The following is a 20,693-nucleotide window of genomic DNA, read 5'->3' as shown; positions in this document are numbered from 1 at the left end:
ATTGCAATTGCATTTGGTTACAGTAAGGATGAGCGAGGTTAAAACTGTTGGTAAAATCCGCAGTGCGGTAGATCTAGGTACCAGATTTAGTGATATTTTGCCAGAGAATAAGGAGTTACAGACGAAGGCCGAAGGGTCATTTACGTGGAGCATTGATAATTGGTTTCAATTAATCGAGGACAAGTATTACTCGGGGAGGTATAAGTTTGACGGATGGGAATGGGATTTACTTATTTTTCCACAGGGAAATCATTCTCGTGGAGTATCTATATATTTGGCACCACACCCAGATCCGGAGCTAGTGTCTAGCGAAGAGACACCCGATTGGCATGTGTGTGCACAGTTTGCGATTGTGTTTTCAAAACCAAATGATGATAAAGCGGTGCAATTGAGCAACAAGGCATCACACCGTTTCACAGCAACAGATAAGGATTGGGGATTCTCTAACTTTGTGGAGCTGGAGTACTTGAAACACTATGCAAGGAACCGTCCTTCTGGGTTTTTGAATCAAGGAGCGCTAAATATTACTGTGTTGATCAGGACAATCGAGGATCCAACTGGTGTGCTTTGGCATAATTTCATGAATTACGATTCGAAAAAGATGACTGGATATGTTGGATTTAAAAACCAGGGAGCGACCTGCTACCTAAACAGTCTATTACAGTCGTACCATTTCACCAAGCTATTTAGAAAATTGGTATATCAGATACCAACGGAAAACGAGAATCCTACTGATTCTGTGGCCCTAGCACTTCAAAGAGCGTTTTACTTATTACAAACTTCAAAGGAACCGTTAGATACGTTGGAACTTACCAAATCATTCGGTTGGGATACTGGCGATGCATTTACTCAACACGATGTCCAGGAACTCAATCGGATTTTGATGGATAGACTAGAACACAGAATGAAGGGTACTGCTGTGGAAGGGAAAATCAATGAACTCTTTGTGGGCAAAATGAAAAGTTACATTAAATGTATCAATGTGGACTATGAGTCGTCAAGAGTAGAGGATTTTTGGGATATTCAACTAAACGTCAAAGACATGAAAAACTTACAAGAATCTTTTGAACAGTACACCGAAGTCGAACTAATGAATGGTGAAAACCAATATGCCGCCCAAAGATTTGGCTTACAAGATGCCGAAAAAGGTGTTGTTTTTGAATCGTTCCCTCCCGTACTACACTTACAACTTAAACGGTTCGAATATGATTTTAATTATGATCAGTTAATTAAGATTAACGACAGATATGAGTTCCCAGAATCAATAGACCTTTCGCCATATCTTGATGCTGATGCCCCAAAGGATACGCCGGCAGAGTTTGTACTACATGGTGTGCTCGTGCATTCCGGTGATATTTCGACCGGCCATTATTACACTATGATTCAACCTGACGCTAATGGCTTGTGGTATAGATTTGATGATGACAGAGTGATCAAGGCTACCAAGACCCAGGTATTTGAAGAGAACTTTGGTAAGAAAAAACTGAGCGATGAAGAGTTACAAACGCTAACAAAGGAAGAATACCAAAATTATCTTCTTGCTCGACAAACTAGTGCTTACATGTTGGTATACATTAGAAAGGATATGGAGGAGACTATTTTGAAGGAAGTGGAACGGAGTGATGTTCCTAAACATGTGGTGTCCAGCATTGATGAAGAACTGGAGAAAAGAGAGATCAGAAGGAAGGAATTAGAAGACATGCATTTGTATGCTAATATTCACTTACATACTCAACGCAACTTTATTCATGCTTCCACTCACGATCTTTCTCCAAATAAGCGAGCTATTGATTTCTCACCAGAACTTTACAACGAGAATGAATTTGCTCTTGAGAAGAAGGTTCTGAAATCTACAAAGATCAGAGATCTCATTCAATCCTTGAATAATGATCTTGGAATTAAGAACCCGGAGTTGGTTCAATATTGGTGCATGACATACAGGCTGAACGAGACTCTTAGACTTGATGATATTATTCCCGATTCTATCATGGATTCTACAGTAGAGGAGCTTATGAAGGAGAAAGGGAGAACGTCTGCTTTTGATTTATACCTTGAAGAGCCATATTTTGAACTAACCTACCTCACAGAGTTGGTCAAAAATGGTCTCATCACATTTAAAGTCATGAATGAAGAGTTTTTGTCCTCTGTAGAAGATGCTGTCGCAAATAAATCATTCCCAGCTCCTTCAATTGACAAAAGTGCCAATAGTAACACTTTGCTTCTTCTTAAGCAGTTTAATCCAAAAGAACAGAAGCTTTCTGGTTTCACATATGTGAGGTTAAGTATGTGGGAGAAGGTAAACCGTATATTCGAGTTATTACAAATTTTAGATCTTGATGTAGACACTACTAGCATCTATGAAGAAGCAAATACAAACGAAGTATTTCCATTAAAGGCTTCTGATGAGATAATCCAATGTGAATTAAAGAATGGGGATATAATTACTTTCTCGGTAAAAAGCAGTTCCCCTGTAACTACGATTCCATATTATCCGGATATCCCATCTTATTACAGTTATTTGAGTAACAGAATAAAGTTGACATTTACGAGAGCTGCTGATTCTGATGAAGACTATGTCATCACAAATGATGAAGACAGGGAACCTTTCACATTTTGGCTTTCTGCCAAGAGTTCCTATAATGAACTTGCGAAGGTCATATCCAAACATGTTAAGGTGAAACCTGAGTATCTTCGTCTATATGCGGTATACCCAAGTCGTAAATTTGTAATGAATTCGAACTCAGTTTTAACTGATTATTTGATAAAAAACTTCACGAAAGAAACTATCCCCAACTTTGAGTATGAGGTCCTCTCAATTGAATTGAACCAACTGGAACATTTACGCAGCATCAAATTCGTATGGTTAACTAATAGTTACGTTCACTTTCAGTGTTATGAATTTAGGGTTCCAAACTCATCAACTGTAAGGGATTTTATTGAGAAATTACAAGCAAGGATTGGTTTCTCAGACGAAGATAAGCAAAATATTTTATTGTGGACAAATTCCTCCTTTGAATTTGAGGGAATCTTGACACCAAATATGATATTCGATTCAATGAAGTCATCTCTTGTTGTATTTGGCCGAGTATTACCTGAAGAGCTTCAGATCATTAAACAGATTGAAGTAGATTCTGGTTATGACGATCAGCCCATAGATGAAAACCGTACTATGGCAGAAGATTCAAAAAGTTTGCAAAATGGCAAGGTTGTCATTGTAAACCAATATTTTCGTGAGCTTGAAAATTCTCATGGTATCTCCTTTCTATTTGTTCTATTCCCAGGAGAAAAGTTCAAGGATACAAGATCGCGTTTACACGAGAGGTTTGGATTGGGACGGAAGGAATTCGCTAAGATCAAACTCGGAGCATATTACCAAACAGAAAAGGGGGCCACTTACCTTTCTCTCGAAGAAAACGAGACAACTAATAACCTGGTACTTTATGATAAATTGAACAATTTAGATCATCTATGTATGGATCATCCGGATAGATCCAGAACTCAGAATACCTACTCCGACAGACCTATGGTGATCAAAAACTGAAATCTTAGATTATTACGTCAATATTTAAGAAATTACATTAATATATACCTAAGAAGAAGCTCATGCCGTTCATTGACTCACTTTTTTTGATGAACGCTCTCTAAGTTCGGTACTACTTAACTTCTCCTTCCAACCATCTTCTTCTCTCCCACCCAGGACATTTACAATTACGATATCTAGTGTCGATAAACCTTTTTCCTTTCTGGTTTTATTGACTACTTCTCCACCAGCAAGAGTTTCACGACTGACAACCAAAGCTTCAATATCAGGAACAGTACCTGTAGGTCCACATACATCCCTTATTGCTATCATTTCAATTTTTAATGTTGGTTTTAAAGCTTTAAGGAAAGCTTCCACATTAGCTGATCTCACAGCAAAAGGTTCAAGCATATCTTTATGTTTCTTATTCATCAATAATTCTTGATCCGTTAAACCTATTATTAGTTTCTCACTAGTAATAAAACATGCAATGCTTAGAAGTATTTTATGCCCGTCATGAATATGATCAAACGTGCCTCCAACAGCACTTACTCTATATTGGCCCTCTCCCAAGGACTGTTGCTTTTGTTCTTCTGTATGATCTACAACAGAATGGAGTTTAAACGTCTCTAGTCTCTTATAGTTGAGTTTAGTGCCATCACACGACTCCCCTAAGAATAAAACATCATATAATCCGCTGTGTTCTTGCACATTGAATAAGACATTGATGCTGGTGAAAAAAAGGTCCTTTGTAATCAGCACATCTCTAGCTATACTGTATATGTGCCCTAAAATCGAGTCCAAATGATATGCATCAGTAAACTTTTCCTCTAGGATAATATCCAAGCTGTAGTCAACGGAATCTTCTAAAAACTCAAGCGTTCTTTCTACAACCGCAGCAAATTCGTTATTAAACTCAATACCATTGGAGTCATGCAATACTATTGCAATTCTGGCGCCCATTGTAGATCAGAAATGCCTCTAGATTATTATATTGCTATCCTTACTCTCCTCCTTTATCTAATACATCTTCAGAGAAATGTATGCTATTGGCAGAAGTGATGATGTTTAAAAGTCATTTAAATTTATATAATGAACTATGCTTAGAAATATAAGATATCACCAATCATGCATAGATGAAATTAGAGACAAGGGGAGGACATTAAAGGAGAGCTGATAAGGATGTCATCCCAAGAGGAACAACTAGAAGAGTGGCATGCATCAAAAGATGTTATTGAGTATGCCATAAAATCTCTTGATTCCAAAAACATACTACAGAGTGTCGAGGCATTGATTGATGTTAATCTATTAAGGCACCAACGTCTCTTGGTAGCTACAGTACTCGGAGTACAGTGTGAGACAGACAAAGCTGCAGCATTGGCTGCTCTAGTGAAGATCCTTAATGGCTTCATTCCATCTATTGGGTATATGACTGGCAGGGAATGTGTTTTGAGGTTAGTCGATGGGATATTTAGGAAAGATTCTACGGTGTACTACAATATGATCGAGTTACTTTCATTTCTAATTCGAGATGAAGTGATGAGCGAAGGTGTTGCATTTGCGCTAATATATTTCTTACTGGGGGAGGCGAACGATGAGAGTATTTCCATAGTATGCTATATTATGTGCTCTTTTGGTAAGCTTTTACAAGAGTTTGATAAAGAGTCAGAAGCAGACATCGCTGAGAAACTACGTGTGATATATGAGAATCCTCATACGAACAAGGAGACGTACAGTGCACTAAGCAAATTTTTCGACAAAAGGCGACTAATGTACAATGGCCAGCAATGGAATATTGACTTTCCTTTTGTCGAATCCAACGTACATAATATAGTTGTGGATTTCTCTACACAAACGCCATGCATAGATCTAGATACGTTCAAAGTAGATGAAGATCCAGAACAAACGAATGTTAAGTACAGTGGGATCAGGGCAGAAATAATAGAAGCTTTTTTTGAGAAGAAAGAGAATAAAAGCAGCATCAATGATATGACGGATGCAGACAAAACAGCATTCAAGAAGAAAATATATTTAATCCTAAAAGGTTCGTTATCTGGTGATGAAGCAGCCCATAAAATTCTTAAATTAAAATTAAAGGCACCAGAAAAAACGCTAGTCGCAGATATTGTAGCGAGGGCTTGTTCACAAGAAGCTACCTATTCCAAATTTTATGGTATATTAACTGAAAGATTATGCTCATTTCATGATTCCTGGAGGAATAGCTTTGCAAACACATTCTACAATGATTATGAATGCATGTCGGATAACGACCCGTCGAACATCCGTAATCTTGGTAAATTTTGGGGTCACGCTTTGGCTACCGACTGTATTCCATTCGAGGTATTTAAAGCCGTCCATATGAACGAGAGAGATTCCAACGCTGCAAACAGAGTGTTCCTAAAATTCTTATTTCATGAGTTAGTTTTGGACATGGGAATCGACAAGCTCAAGAGCAAATTCGATGAACCAGACTTGCAAGATCATCTAGTAAACCTTTTCCCCAATAAAGAATATGATGATATCATGTTTTCAATCAATTATTTCACAGCCATTGGATTAGGACCCTTGACGGATAGAATGAGAAGTACACTACAAAAATTTGAAGAAGAGAGAAGAGAGAGATATTCCAATGCTATCCGAAATAGTGAATTGGAAGACAAGGAAAACGTAAGGACTCCAAGGATGCATCCAGATAGACTTCGCAGAAATCGGTCAAGATCACCAATTGGACGCCGTAACAGATCTAGAACCCCGCCAAGGAGACGTAGATAAATCCAAAGAATTGGGTATGAATTCAGTTAGTATATAGTAAAATAGCACATTTATGTAAATATAACTGGGGAAGCTCTACTACCATATTTTTTTTTTTTTTTTGATTCTTTAACAATCAAAAAAATCAATAAAATAAAAGAAGCTATATGTATCTGTTAAAAATAAAAGAAAACCTGGTGCAATTAGTCTTGGTGATGTAAGAAGCGTACAAAGAATAAAGAGAAGTTAAAATTGATGGAAAGGAAAAAGACGAATTAATACAATATGGATTTGCCCCAAAAGAAAGAATAAGAATAGCCTATAGAAACTGGAATAAGAAAAAAAAAAAGTTTTTTTTTTAAGGATATAAGGGTATAATAACATAGGAGATAAGATGTGATGGGATAGAAAGATATTTTCTGTCAAATCAAATAAAACCTGATAGAAAACGGCTTCTTTATATCCTTCCATCTTATCTTTTTATTTCTGTTTCAATAATTTGTACGCTGGAAAGGGGAAGGGTATAATATCTAGTTGGACAAGACACCAAAGTACTTTTCAACACCCCATGGACCATCGGCCTTCCAGTAGTCGTTGAAGGCAGTGAACAAGATAGTAGCAGAACCACAGCTTTGCTTAATAGATTCAATAGCCTTTTGTTGGTTTTCCTTTGATGGAACGGCCTTACCGTAGGTTTGACCTTGAGATGGCCAGCCGGATTCGGTGATGGTGACCTTCTTGTTACCGTTACAAGCACCCCAGACTCTTTCGATTTGGTTCATCAACCATGGACCGGCATCTTCAGCAGCGGTGTTTTGGTCGAAGTAAGCGTGAGCGTTGACAGCGACGAAGTCGTTGTATTCACACAAACCTGGGTTGTTGATTAGGGCAGTGAAGGTTTCGACAGAAACGACTGGACCACTGTAACCAGCACCGGTCAAAGCGGATCTACCAGTAGAGATGTAAGAACCGACAGTTTCGACGGAAGCAGCACCAGAGTTAACCAATTCGTTACCGATGGAAACAGCAACGACATCGTCCCAGGAACCGTAAGAAGAGACAGCGTCAGCGATTTGCTTGACACCGGCTTCGATTTGGTCCATGAAGTAGACACCCAAGAAGAGCTTTTGGTCCTTGGCCTTGGCCTTGAAGACGTTTTCGACTTGGTTACAGTCGACACCGTACAATCTGATGGTACCGTAGCTGGACAAAGCAGCAATGTCGCTGGCGACTTCTTCAGCAGACTTACAAGCACCGTTAGAGCTGTATGGACTGTAGGTGATACCTTGGAAACCAGAACCCAAGTCGGAGCTGGATGGTGCTGAAGAAGAGGAGGAAGAAGCAGCAGCAGAAGAAGAAGCAGTGGTGGATGGAGCTGCAGCAGTGGTGGAAACAGCTTCAGTTGGAGCAGCGTTTTCTCTAGTAACGTCAGAAACTGGAGAAGCAGCAGCAGTAGCAGCAGCTGGAATGTGGTCAGAGTCCAAAGCCAAGGTGGTGGAAGCACCAGCCAAGGTCATTGGAGCATTACCGTTGACAACAACAGTAGAGGTGATACGGTTGGTAACGTATTCAACATCTCTCTTGTTGTCCTTGTGACCGTGAATAGGAGTGGAAACAGCAGCACCCAAGATACTGGCGCTGGCAATCAAACTGGTGAAACGCATCTTAATGTTAAAGCGAACGATATATCTTTAAAAAGAGGGAAAAAAGGAGTTTTTAAACTGAAAGGAATGACGAGTAGTTGGATCGATAGTCTCGCGAGCTAAGCTATGAGATCTGAAGCTTCAAAAGGGAACCTATACAAAAAAAAAGTTAAATAACAACAATAAAATTCCACTACATAACAAAAAAACAGTTTAGGAGAAAGTTAACTTCTAATATTCCTTGCAAACTTTATCTTCAACACTTCTTGAGAAGGAAAAACCCTCTACCAACCATCTTGTTTATAAATGGCCCTCTTTCTTCACAACCGTGTGCTTCATTCCATACAAACATCGTGCGCGAACGAGGTGAAAAAAAAAAAAAAAAGAATCTGAATTTCTGATGATGAAAAAAAAAAAATTACTCTCGAAAGATACACAGTAAACAATGTACGTGAAGAATTTTGAAGCTACGATCTCGCGATTGTGCGGTGGTTTGTGGCCAGGAACAAAAAAAAATCCCAATTGGGAAGACCACTTCCTAAAACGGAAGGCGACCAGATTTGGAGCTGCAGCCACCACAGACGCACGCGGGAAAGGAGGGAGGTACCAATGCTAAAATAGGCAGCGTGGGTACTGTGCGGACGCAGGCCTACGGTAGTTGCCTAAGGAGAGAAAGTCTTTTTACGATAATCGACGAAGAATGCATGAGATAATGGAGGCCAAATCATATCTGGAGACAGGCCATGCCGAAACTCTGCTAGTGGGCGTTACATGGCAGGGCATGGTATGCTCAGCTATGCCATGCCATGTTTTAGTATGCCTTGTTATGTTATGTTATGTTATGTTACAGTATAGCATATAACATATTATATCATGGTCTGGTTAGTGTGTGTACGTTTGGACGAAAGCGGAAAGGACCCCTTTCCTAAACGGGAACCGTAGCATCTTTGCGCTGCGAATTTCTTCTGTATTTTTGCATGTGTGCAAAATGATGCTTTTTTTTTTTGCTTCTTCCATTTGCTGGAGGTGTACCGAACAACTGTAATAATTATATATATTATCGTTTTGCGCACAGATAACATCACCTTGTACGAATATCACGTGACATTGTGTTTGTGTCTGTGTTTGTCACGCACCCACATGCACCCACACCCCACATGATAGAGTTTTGGCGGAGAAGTGCGGAGAGGGAGAGGATGCAGGTTGGTCGGCGGCTATTGTTCCGTGTTTGGCACTTTTTATCGAGAAACGAAGCAGTAGAGGAGGTCTAGCGGGGCCCAGCGGGGCCCAGCGGGATACAGCGAGATTCCACGGGCGCCACAGAAACGGATAACCGGGGGAAGGGGGGTACCGAAAACTTTGCGGCAGCGGCTAAATTGCCGTTTCGTGTGTTTATTTTTGGGTCGCGGTTTTTGCTCCTCTCTAGATTTTAAGGGAACACACACCTTTTCTCTTGTGTTGTACCATATTGTTTGGTATTTAACTTACTCTTCTCCTTTTACTACACTATATTAAACAGGATATTTTGGTTATATTTGTATAAACAAGTTGTGGTTTTTGGGCCAAAGCGTGATACACCCACGTTAACAGACTACGATCCATATCATAAGATAAGAGCTGGACAGTTCATTAACATGAACAGCCCGCAAATATCTATGTCAGAAATTGAGTTCCCGGCTTGGTATCAGGATGAAGAAGTGCCGGTTACAAAACAAGAGATTAAGGATATTTTTAATGACTTGACGAGAAAGTTTGGGTTCCAACAGTCGTCGAAGGAGAACGTGTACATCCACCTCTTGACGCAGTTAGACTCCAGAGCGAGCAGGACTACTGCACAGCAGGCGCTCATATCGCTTCATGCCTCTTATATTGGGGGCGATTGTTCAAATTATAAGAAATGGTATTTTGCCGCCCAACTTGATTTAGACGAAGAGATTGGGTTCCCATACATGAAACTACATGGGAAGTCGAAGAAACGGAATGCAAAGATAGCGAGCGAAAAAGGGATCTCAATCAAGGAGCAACAGCGCCAGTGGAAGCTGAAGCAAGAGGAGTTCTTGGAGAATTACCCCAAGATTATACTATCAGAAAACGACCGCAAAACAGGTTCTTCTTACAATGCCGCTGATTACAAGTGGAAACTCAAGATGAACTCGCTCACCCCATCGCAGATGGCTAGGCAGATAGCCTTGTACCTTTTGATTTGGGGTGAGGCAAACCAATTGCGGTTTACACCGGAATGTTTATGCTTCATCTTCAAATGTGCATTAGATTACGACTCAAGCTTACAAGACGTGGAAGCCTCCACACAAGAAGAGTTCACATTTTTGAACAACATAATAACTCCAATATACAAATTCTTGAGAGACCAAGTCTACACGATAGACTCACAAGGAAGGTTGACCAGAAAGGAGAAAGATCATAAAGATATAATTGGCTATGATGACGTAAACCAATTGTTTTGGTATCCAGAAGGGATTGAAAGAATCATACTAAGATCTGGTGAAAGGTTGGTGGACCATAAGCTAGAACAGAGATACGGACTACTTAAAGATGTAGATTGGGATGTCGTGTTTTACAAGACATACTACGAAACAAGAACATGGCTGCATACACTGACCAATTTCAATAGAATTTGGATCATCCATTTTGCATCTTTTTGGTTCTTCACCTCTTTCAATTCACCAACATTGTACACCAAAAATTATATTCAAACGTTGGATAATCCACCAACACCACAGAGCAGGTTTTCTGCCATTGCTTTAGGTGGTGCCATTACCTGCTTGGTTCAAATACTAGCCACACTTGCTGAGTGGAGCTTTGTGCCCCGTGACTGGCCCGGCGCTCAACACCTCTCAAAAAGAATGGTTGGTCTACTATTTTGCTTTATAGTAAATTTTGCACCATCAGTTTACGTTTTTGGATTCTTCGAGTTAGACGTCCACTCAAGAAGTGCTTACATCATCTCGATAATTCAATTCACAATAGCTATATTCACGACCGTTTTCTTCTCCATTAAACCTTTGGGTGGGTTATTTGGCTCGTATCTTCAAAGAGGGAAAGCTAAAAGAACCTATGTGTCATCACAAACGTTTACAGCTTCATTCCCGGAATTAACTGGTAGAAGCAAATGGTTTTCAAGAGGCTTGTGGTTCTGTGTCTTTTTATGCAAATTCATCGAGTCGTATTTTTTCTTAACATTATCTTTGAGAGATCCAATAAGGGCACTATCCACCATGGATATGTCAAGATGTGTTGGTGACAGAATCTTGGGCCGTTTCGTTTGTAAATGGCAATCGTCTATCACGCTATTTTTGATGTTGATAACTGATTTAATCCTTTTTTTCCTTGACACATATCTTTGGTACATCATCTGCAACTGTCTCTTCTCTATAATGTTATCCTTCTCTCTTGGGACTTCCATATTGACACCATGGAAGAATATTTACTCAAGATTGCCCAGAAGAATTTATACCAAGATATTGGCTACAGCTGAAATGGACACTAAGTTCAAACCTAAGATATTGGTTTCACAAATTTGGAACGCTATCGTCATTTCGATGTACCGTGAACATTTGATTTCAATTGATCACGTTCAGCGTTTACTATTCCAACAGGTTGAATCCACTTTCCACGAGGGAAGAGCATTGAAGTCTCCAACGTTCTTTCTTGCACAAGATGATTCCAACTTCAAATCCATGGAGTTCTTTCCTAGGAACTCTGAGGCCAAAAGACGTATTTCATTTTTCGCCCAATCTCTTTCAACTCCAATTACTGAACCAATTCCAGTTGAATGCATGCCGACATTTAGTGTGTTAATTCCTCACTACTCTGAAAAGATCTTGTTAAGTTTAAGAGAAATAATTAAGGAGGAATCGCCAAACAATAAGATAACCTTGCTTGAATACTTGAAACAGTTACATCCAACGGAATGGGAATGTTTTGTCCGTGATTCCAAATTGCTTGCCATAGAAAATGGTCATCTATCCAAAGAGATTGATGAACCCGATTATAACAGCAGCAACAACAATAATGATGGTAGTAATGTTGAAAGTAATGCTAGTAAGAAAGATGATTCTTACATTCAGGAGAAAATTAGCGATTTACCATTTTATTCTGTTGGATTCAATGATTCAGATCCTCGTTATACGTTGCGCACAAGAATATGGGCCTCCTTAAGGACACAGACTCTTTACAGGACCATTTCGGGGTTCATGAATTATGGGAAAGCGATAAAATTACTTTACAGAATCGAGAATCCATCCATGGTTCACATGTATGCCGATAATATCGATGGCTTGGAAAGCGAATTGGAATCTATGGCAAGAAGAAAGTTCAAAATGGTGGTGGCTATGCAGAGGTACACCGACTTCAATCAAAGCGAAAGAGAAGCCGTGGACTTTATTTTGAAAGTTTTCCCATCCATATCCATATCCTATTTGATAAAGGAAAAAGATCCTAACAATGTTACTGGAGAACCTGTATACTATTCGTGTTTGTGTGATGGAATGTGCGAAGTTGATGTGGTCACGGGCTTGAGAAAACCCAGATTCAAGATTCGGTTATCAGGAAATCCAATTCTTGGTGACGGTAAATCTGATAATCAAAACCATTCTATCATATTTTATCGAGGAGAATACATTCAAGTCATTGATGCCAACCAGGATAACTATTTGGAAGAATGTTTGAAGATAAGATCAATATTGAGTGAGTTTGAAGAATTAGAAATGGAAAACTTTATGCCATATATACCTGGCATTGAGTATAGTGAACAGTCACCCCCAGTTGGAATTGTTGGAGCACGTGAGTACATCTTTTCCGAAAACATTGGTGTTTTAGGTGATATTGCTGCTGGTAAAGAGCAAACGTTCGGCACTCTTTTCGCCAGAACACTATCCGAGATAGGTGCCAAATTACATTATGGACACCCTGATTTCCTCAACGCTATCTTTATGACAACCAGAGGTGGTATATCGAAGGCACAGAAGGGGCTACATTTGAACGAAGACATCTACGCGGGAATGAATGTTCTTTGTAGAGGAGGTAGGATCAAACATAGTGACTATTTCCAATGTGGTAAAGGTAGAGATTTAGGTTTTAATTCCATTTTAAACTTCACGACAAAAATTGGTGCTGGAATGGGAGAACAATTATTGTCAAGGGAATATTACTATTTGGGGACGCAACTACCTATTGATAGATTTCTATCTTTCTTTTATGCGCATCCAGGTTTCCATCTCAATAATTTGTTTATTACCATGTCTGTTCAACTTTTCTTTATCTTGTTGTTAAACTTGGGTTCGTTAAACCACGAAGTCACATCATGTATTTATGACCACAACAAACCGATAACGGACATACCTACACCAATTGGATGTTACCAATTAAATCCTGTATTGCATTGGGTAACGATCTTTGTTTTATCTATCTTTATTGTTTTCTTCATCGCATTTGCCCCATTATTGATCCAAGAACTTTTGGAAAAAGGTATATGGAAGGCATTTTCCAGATTTAACCATCATTTGGTTTCATTAGCCCCTGTATTCGAAGTGTTTGTGTGTCAGATATATTCTCATTCATTATCAGCAGATATAACTTTTGGTGATGCCAAATATATTCCAACAGGTAGAGGTTTCGCTATTACTCGATTAGACTTCCATGACCTTTATTCGAGGTTTGCAGTGTCATCAATATATTCCGGTTCTATGGTCTTTTTGATGCTATTATTTGCCACTTTATCAATCTGGCAACCAGCATTGCTATGGTTTTGGATCACTGTGATATCGTTATGTTTAGCGCCATTCATTTTTAATCCTCATCAGTTTTCTTTTACAAACTTCTTTGTTGATTATAGGAACCTTATTAGATGGTTTTCCGCAGGGAACTCCACATATGAACCAGTGTCGTGGGCTAATTTTGTGAAAGAAAACCGTAGTAGATTTACGGGGTATAAAAGGAAGATGATTCAAGATAAAAGCGAAAGTAAGAGTAAGACTCAAAGACGCCCACCTTTAACAAACCTCTTTATTTCCGAAGTGCTAACACCCTTTTTCTTAGTTGTTTTCAGCTTAAGCGCTTATTGTTTTATAAACTCACAAACAGGAGTAAAGAATGAACGCCCAACTCAATTACTTATTAGGTTGGCTATCGTAACGCTGTTCCCTATTATTGGAAATATTGTTAGCTTGTCATGCTTATTCATGCTTTCATGCTTTGCAGGTCCTATCTTATCATGTTGTTGTATTCAGTCCAGTGGGACAACCGCAGCTATTGCTCATGGATTTTCTGTTGTCCTTTATCTTTTAGATTTCGAGATAATGTGGTTCTTGGAAGGCTGGAATTTCACTAGGACACTAGTGATGACAATCGCAGTGATCAACATACAAAATTTCATCTTCAAACTCTTTACCATCGTGGTACTTTCCAGAGAGTATTTAAATAATAAATCTCATCTTGCGTGGTGGTCTGGAAAATGGTACAACACTAAAATCGGATGGTCTGTAGTTTTCCAGCCCGGAAGGGAGTTCATTGTGAAAGTTATCGAGTCGAGTCTTTTCGCTGCTGATTTCATTCTTTGTCACTTTTTGCTTTATGCACAAACGCCGATTATCTTGATTCCATTCATTGATTATTGGCACAGCACCATGCTCTTTTGGTTACGCCCGGGTTCATTTCTATCAAGGACGACAATATACTCCGCGAAGCAGAAAAAAATAAGACGTTCCATAGTAAGGCGTTATTTCCTCCTTTACGTGTTGATATTGATTATATTTTTAACCCTATTGGTTGTACCGATGGTGACCCAAAGTTACCTACCTATTGGTGAAGAGTTATTTACAGATGATCTATTAAGCGGATTGATACAGCCGCGTAAACAGGAAAACAACGACACTGGTCCAAACGCCCCATCTACCATTTTAAGAACTACACCTCAAAGGCCCGTATTCAAGACGGTAGCATAAGATAAAATTGCTAATATTAAAAATGAAGATGACCCCCTCCCCCTCTTCGTCTAACTTCGTCTAACCACGACATGCCGGACAAAAACAAAATATGAAGGAAAAAGCATAGAGTTTTTCTTTGTGCATTGCATCAATATGGTTAAACTCTCTACTCCTTGCATGAACTCAAAATGTCATTAAAGGAAATATATACCGTAATTAGAGTTCACGTAGTACAATCAATGCATGATATTCGAATGTTTTTTTAGCCCTTGAGGCAACACGAAACCGTAAAAATAAAATAAATTCCACTCCTCCAAACAACGACGTCAATAACCACAACGGCTACTGTTAAAGTATCTCCACACTTAAAGCTCATAACGGTTATTTTTGATACTTTTAATGTGTGTGTGCTTTTTTTAGTTTTTCTATTTTTGGATTTTAGTTACAGTGAAACACGAAATTAGCAAGTGCCAGCGGGGTGTGTGACATTTTGTAGCTTAATGACAGACGATAGAAGAAGGCTCATATTTTGTTACAAGCTATGCTCTCTGCGACAACACCAGTGCTTGTAACCTGGCTATCCGTCATTATATGGCGGTACACTATCATAATTTCAGACGTGTCTTCTCATGTGCCAGCATTTTTTTATGGGTTAATGGACTTTTGAGTGCTATCGCCTCATATACTTCTCTGGGACAACCATGCAGAAAAGGAAGATCGTCGAAAGGCCGTTTACACAGAGTAGCGGCTTTAGCCTTTCTGGCGCGTTTTACCGATCAGGTTATTGTATTATAGACGATGCATCGCGTAATAATAGGCAAAAGCCGAAAACTTAATTATCGTGTACTCGAATTGCCATTAGTCTGGAATAGCCTCGGTTAGTGGCAGTGTCACATTCCATGGAGAATGGCCGTTTCTTATTTTGCCTCGTTCTTCTCTCACCAGGCACATTTTCTGTGAGAATTACTGGGATCTTTTCTTTTCGTTTCTTATTCTGAAAAAAAAATAACGAAAAATGATAATAAGAAAATCTGTCTGAAAAGGGAAATTTTTTCACTTGATTGGTAGATTTATTCCCACTCGAATGATATTATGCTGTGCCATTGTGTTCATGCCTTCTTTGGTAAACTTTTGATCAAAAAAGGTTTATTTATATTCAATAAAAGGAACCGGCCTCTGTTATTTCCCATATTTAAAATATCTTGCCAGATCTCCTATTTATACTCAACTTTTAGGTTAGACGTTGGTTTAGATAGTCTTCCTTTGATTAATCCTTTCATTATTAACCCGAAGACATTGCTAACGTCAAACAAGGCAAGATGTTGTTCAATAAGTTAGCTGCTGTTTCACTTGCGTCTTTATTCTCCAGTGTTGTAACTGCTGATGACGTCCCAGCTATTGAAGTCAAGGGCTCCAAGTTCTTTTACTCTAACAATGGTTCCCAATTCTACATGAAGGGTATCGCCTACCAAGCCGACAGTGTAAATGCTACTGCAGGTGCCACTATCGTCGATCCACTTGCTGACTTCGACACCTGTAGCAGAGATATTCCATATATGGAGAAGGTTGCTACCAATGTCGTCCGTGTTTATGCTTTGAACACTACTTTGGACCATTCCAAGTGTATGCAAGCTTTGAATGATGCAGGCATCTATGTTATTGCTGATCTTTCAGAACCAAGTGCTTCTATCAACAGAGACTCTCCAAAGTGGGATTTGGACTTGTACAAGCGTTACACTTCTGTCATTGACAAATTCCACAACTATTCTAATGTTTTAGGTTTCTTTGCTGGTAACGAAGTTACCAACAACTCTACCAACACCGATGCTTCTCCTTTCGTTAAGGCTGCTATCAGAGACACCAAACAATACATGAAGGACAAGGGTTACAGACAAATCCCTGTCGGTTACTCCTCCAACGATGATGAAGACACCAGAGTTCCAATGGCTGACTACTTCGCCTGTGGTGATGACGATGTCAAGGCCGACTTCTACGGTATCAACATGTACGAATGGTGTGGTAAGTCCACTTTCCAACTATCTGGTTACGCTGACAGAACCAAGGAATTCTCCAACCTAACTATCCCAGTCTTCTTCTCTGAATATGGTTGTAATGAAGTTCAACCAAGACAATTCCAAGAAGTTAGTGCCTTGTACGGTAAGGACATGACTGACGTCTGGTCTGGTGGTATCGTTTACATGTACTTCGAAGAAGCCAACAAATATGGTTTAGTTTCTGTTGATGGTAATGACGTCAGCACATTGGCTGACTACAGTTACTACTCCGAGGAGATCAACAGCGTTTCCCCAACTTCTGTCCAATCCTCTACATACAGCCCATCCGCCACATCCCTAGCTTGTCCAACAACCAACAAGTACTGGAAGGCTGCCACCGCTCTTCCTCCAACTCCAAACGAAGATCTATGTGAATGTATGTCTTCTTCTTTGTCCTGTGTTGTTGCCGACGATGTCGACTCTGACGACTACCAAGACTTGTTCAACTACATCTGTGGCCAAGTTTCTTGTGACGCCATTTCCGGTAACGGTACTTCCGGTAAGTATGGTTCTTACTCCTTCTGCTCCAGCAAGGATCAATTATCTTTCGTTATGAACTTGTACTATGAAGCTCAAGGCGGTAGCTCTGACGCTTGTGACTTCAGTGGTAAGGGTCATTTGGTTGACAAGACCGATGTTCAATCCGGTTGTTCTGCTGCTCTAAGTGCCATCGGTGCTTCCGGTACTGGTACTTTCACCGGTTCCGTTACCTTCACTGGTGCTACCAGCAGATCTGATGCCTCTGCTACTGGTGACTCCAGCGACGACAACCAATCTTCTGGATCTGCTTCTGGATCTGCCACCGCTTCTAAGTCTGGTTCCAAGTCCAGCTCTTCCAGCTCTTCTTCTTCCAGCAGTTCTTCCAAGCCTAAGAATGCTGCTGGTTCTACCAAGGCATCCATGACTTCTGTTCTAGGTGCCTGTGTTATCACCATCTTCACCATTGCTGGTGCAAGTTTAGTTGTAGTTTAAGCATCAGAGCATATTAGCGGTTGCTCGAGGCTTTTATAAACACCCCTACTCTAAACTAAAACAAAAACACTTTAAAAAACACACACATAAAACTTATGGCAGGCCAGGTGCTAATTACTCTTTGGATCGCAGGTTCAGCTTCATTCTTGGAATGCAGTTATCTTTTATATATATCTGCTAAGGCCAATTCTGTTACGCACCTCCGTGGCAGAACAATGAATAAACCAAACGAATGACACGCTGTTCTCGCTTTCTGGAGTTAGAATCCCAACCCAAGTTTTCTTTATATAGTATCCAGTCCTACCATTTCGTGTTGGCTGGTACCTATATACCTGTCTCTAGATCTTTTCTCGATGCCGAAAACACATCATTGTTACAGTATACATTTTACCAAGAATATACATCGATATACTCTTTATGGACAATCACAGTGCAAATAAGAATAAAAATCGCCCAACTTGGCATGGTCTGTCCCGAATTATGGGCCCTTGTTCATCTACTGGCCGTTCTCCTGCACAAATTTCGCAGCTTTAATTGTGGTTACCACTGATTGTGAATAGCAATCGCTTTTTTGTCCCACTTTTCCCAGTAGTCCCTGCAGCATCGGATTCGAAATCTCCATTCTTTTTTTTTTTATTCTTCAAAGGGTTTCTATTTTGGAACAGAATACGTCACAAGAATATTGTTCTCGAAACCATTTGGCATGTTACATAATCTTGGCTTTTGCCCAGCATACCGCAGTAGCTGTGCCAATTTGTTGAACAAAGGTTAGCAGAAGATGCCCAGGATTGTAGTAAAATTCTAGACTTTGGCGATGTTGGTGGCTTGACCGATCAGGTACTAGAACTTAGGCACAAGGATGTATTGATTCCTAAAAAGTAAACAAGAAATCCAATTCGAATGCGATGTACTTGCCAATTGAGAACGTTCTGAAACTTGGATGCAATTCACGAAATAGCCAGATATGGAAACGAAAATACAATCGTGGTTGGTTCTCCGGTTTACGTTTACATGGTATAAATACCTTTGTAGATACTTTAAGATCAAGATGGTTTGGAAAGTGTCACTATAAGGTTTAAACACTGATATGTTCTGTTGCAGAAGACCAATTCAAACCACAGTAAACGCAGAAAAAAGATGAGCCATCATATTTTGTATTTCCTCTGTAGTGTTTTGTCGCTATTTGGCAATGCTTTTGTTCACGCTGCAAGCAGCGATGACGATTCAAAGACCCCGCCAATTGAAATCTCGGGTAATAAGTTCTTTTACTCCAACAATGGTTCGCAGTTCTACATAAGAGGTGTCGCATACCAAGCGGATACTGCCAATTCAACTGCCTCAAGCCAAATTAACGATCCATTGGCCGATATTGATTCCTGTAAGAGAGATCTGCCATACTTGAAAGAACTCTTGACCAATGTATTGCGTGTTTATGCTATTAACACCAGTTTGGATCACACAGAATGTTTGAACCTGTTCCAAGACAATGGTATATATATCATTGCGGATCTTTCGGAACCACAAGAGTCTATTTCAAGAACCTCTCCATCTTGGGACTTGGATCTATACAAACGTTACACCTCCGTTGTTGATGCTTTGCACAACTACACTAACGTGTTGGGTTTCTTTGCTGGTAACGAAGTTACTAACAACTCTACCAACACCGATGCTTCTGCATTTGTGAAGGCAGCCGTTAGAGATACCAAAAAGTACATCAAGGACAAGGGTTACAGACAAATCCCTGTCGGTTACTCTTCCAACGATGATGACGAGACAAGAGTCCCTATGGCTGACTACTTTGCTTGTGGTGATGAAGATACTAAAGTGGACTTCTACGGTATTAACATGTATGAATGGTGTGGTAAGTCCACTTTCCAAAGTTCCGGTTACGCTGACAGAACTAAGGAATTCTCCAATCTATCCGTTCCAATCTTCTTCTCCGAGTATGGATGTGTTGAAGTTAAGCCAAGACAATTCCAAGAAGTTAGTGCCTTGTACGGTAAGGACATGACTGACGTCTGGTCTGGTGGTATCGTCTACATGTACTTCGAAGAAGAAAACAACTACGGTTTAGTCTCTGTTGATGGTAATGACGTCAAGACTTTGGATGATTTCAACAATTTGAAATCAGCCTTGGCTTCTGCTTCCCCAACTTCTGCTACCAAATCCCAAGCTTCAAGCACTAGTTTGAGCTGCCCTGCAACTGGTGAGTACTGGAAGGTCTCTACTGATCTACCTCCAACTCCTGAAAAGGACACCTGTGATTGTATCAAGGGTTCTTTGAGCTGTATTGTTGCCGATGATGTCGCTTCGAAGGATTATTCTAAGCTATATGGTGTCGTGTGTGCTGATATTGATTGTTCAGACATCAGTTCAAATGCCACTGACGGCAAATACGGTCCATATTCATTCTGTGATGAGAAGACAAAGCTTTCTTACTTGTTGAACAAGTACTACGAAAAAAATGATAAGAATGAATCTGCTTGTTCTTTCAGTGGTTCTGCTACTTTAGTTTCTGCTACTGGCAAATCTTCCACCTGTGCTGCTGCTTCCGCTACTGGATCTAACGATTCCGACTCTACTGCTAGCGGTTCTGGTTCCTCTGCCACCGGTTCTTCCTCTTCATCATCTTCGTCTTCAAAGTCTTCTTCTTCCTCCTCCGCTAAAAAGTCTGCAGGAACTGTATTAAGACCATCCTCTAGTACCATTAAGGCATTAACCATTCTTTTCATTGCTATGGAATGCAGCTTGGTGTTTATGTAATATTTCTAAATATGTAATAAAAGTAGAAAAGAGTTACTCTATCTAT

The 20,693-nt window shown here is 39.9% G+C and overlaps 7 protein-coding genes across 7 annotated transcripts; 5 read left to right on the top strand and 2 right to left on the bottom strand.

Moving 5' to 3' along the window:
* Positions 1 to 28: 28 nt before the first annotated feature.
* On the top strand, positions 29 to 3,541 carry UBP15 (ubiquitin-specific protease UBP15; the record flags this gene model as incomplete). The annotated part of the gene is made up of 1 exon (XM_022821945.1): positions 29 to 3,541. The coding sequence occupies one exon, from the start codon at positions 29 to 31 to the stop codon at positions 3,539 to 3,541; it is 3,513 nt and encodes a 1,170-aa protein (XP_022678255.1).
* Positions 3,542 to 3,610: 69 nt separating this feature from the next.
* CAB4 (putative pantetheine-phosphate adenylyltransferase) lies at positions 3,611 to 4,483 on the bottom strand (the record flags this gene model as incomplete). Its single annotated transcript, XM_022821944.1, has 1 exon — positions 3,611 to 4,483. The coding sequence occupies one exon, from the start codon at positions 4,481 to 4,483 to the stop codon at positions 3,611 to 3,613; it is 873 nt and encodes a 290-aa protein (XP_022678254.1).
* A 219-nt stretch (positions 4,484 to 4,702) lies between these two features.
* On the top strand, positions 4,703 to 6,292 carry CWC22 (U2-type spliceosomal complex subunit CWC22; the record flags this gene model as incomplete). The annotated part of the gene is made up of 1 exon (XM_022821943.1): positions 4,703 to 6,292. The coding sequence occupies one exon, from the start codon at positions 4,703 to 4,705 to the stop codon at positions 6,290 to 6,292; it is 1,590 nt and encodes a 529-aa protein (XP_022678253.1).
* A 509-nt stretch (positions 6,293 to 6,801) lies between these two features.
* On the bottom strand, positions 6,802 to 7,935 carry SCW10 (putative family 17 glucosidase; the record flags this gene model as incomplete). The annotated part of the gene is made up of 1 exon (XM_022821942.1): positions 6,802 to 7,935. The coding sequence occupies one exon, from the start codon at positions 7,933 to 7,935 to the stop codon at positions 6,802 to 6,804; it is 1,134 nt and encodes a 377-aa protein (XP_022678252.1).
* Positions 7,936 to 9,548: 1,613 nt separating this feature from the next.
* On the top strand, positions 9,549 to 14,876 carry FKS3 (putative 1,3-beta-D-glucan synthase; the record flags this gene model as incomplete). Its single annotated transcript, XM_022821941.1, has 1 exon — positions 9,549 to 14,876. One exon carries the CDS (start codon positions 9,549 to 9,551, stop codon positions 14,874 to 14,876), a length of 5,328 nt encoding a protein of 1,775 aa, XP_022678251.1.
* A 1,301-nt stretch (positions 14,877 to 16,177) lies between these two features.
* Positions 16,178 to 17,884, top strand: GAS1 (beta-1,3-glucanosyltransferase; the record flags this gene model as incomplete). The annotated part of the gene is made up of 1 exon (XM_022821939.1): positions 16,178 to 17,884. The coding sequence occupies one exon, from the start codon at positions 16,178 to 16,180 to the stop codon at positions 17,882 to 17,884; it is 1,707 nt and encodes a 568-aa protein (XP_022678250.1).
* Positions 17,885 to 19,021: 1,137 nt separating this feature from the next.
* GAS1 (beta-1,3-glucanosyltransferase) lies at positions 19,022 to 20,647 on the top strand (the record flags this gene model as incomplete). Its single annotated transcript, XM_022821938.1, has 1 exon — positions 19,022 to 20,647. The coding sequence occupies one exon, from the start codon at positions 19,022 to 19,024 to the stop codon at positions 20,645 to 20,647; it is 1,626 nt and encodes a 541-aa protein (XP_022678249.1).
* Between the last annotated feature and the right edge of the window lie 46 nt (positions 20,648 to 20,693).

The sequence above is a fragment of the Kluyveromyces marxianus genome, chromosome 8, assembly GCF_001417885.1.
Source record: "Kluyveromyces marxianus DMKU3-1042 DNA, complete genome, chromosome 8".
NCBI lineage: Eukaryota > Fungi > Ascomycota > Saccharomycetes > Saccharomycetales > Saccharomycetaceae > Kluyveromyces > Kluyveromyces marxianus.
This window is presented reverse-complemented; position numbering and strand designations above follow the sequence as displayed.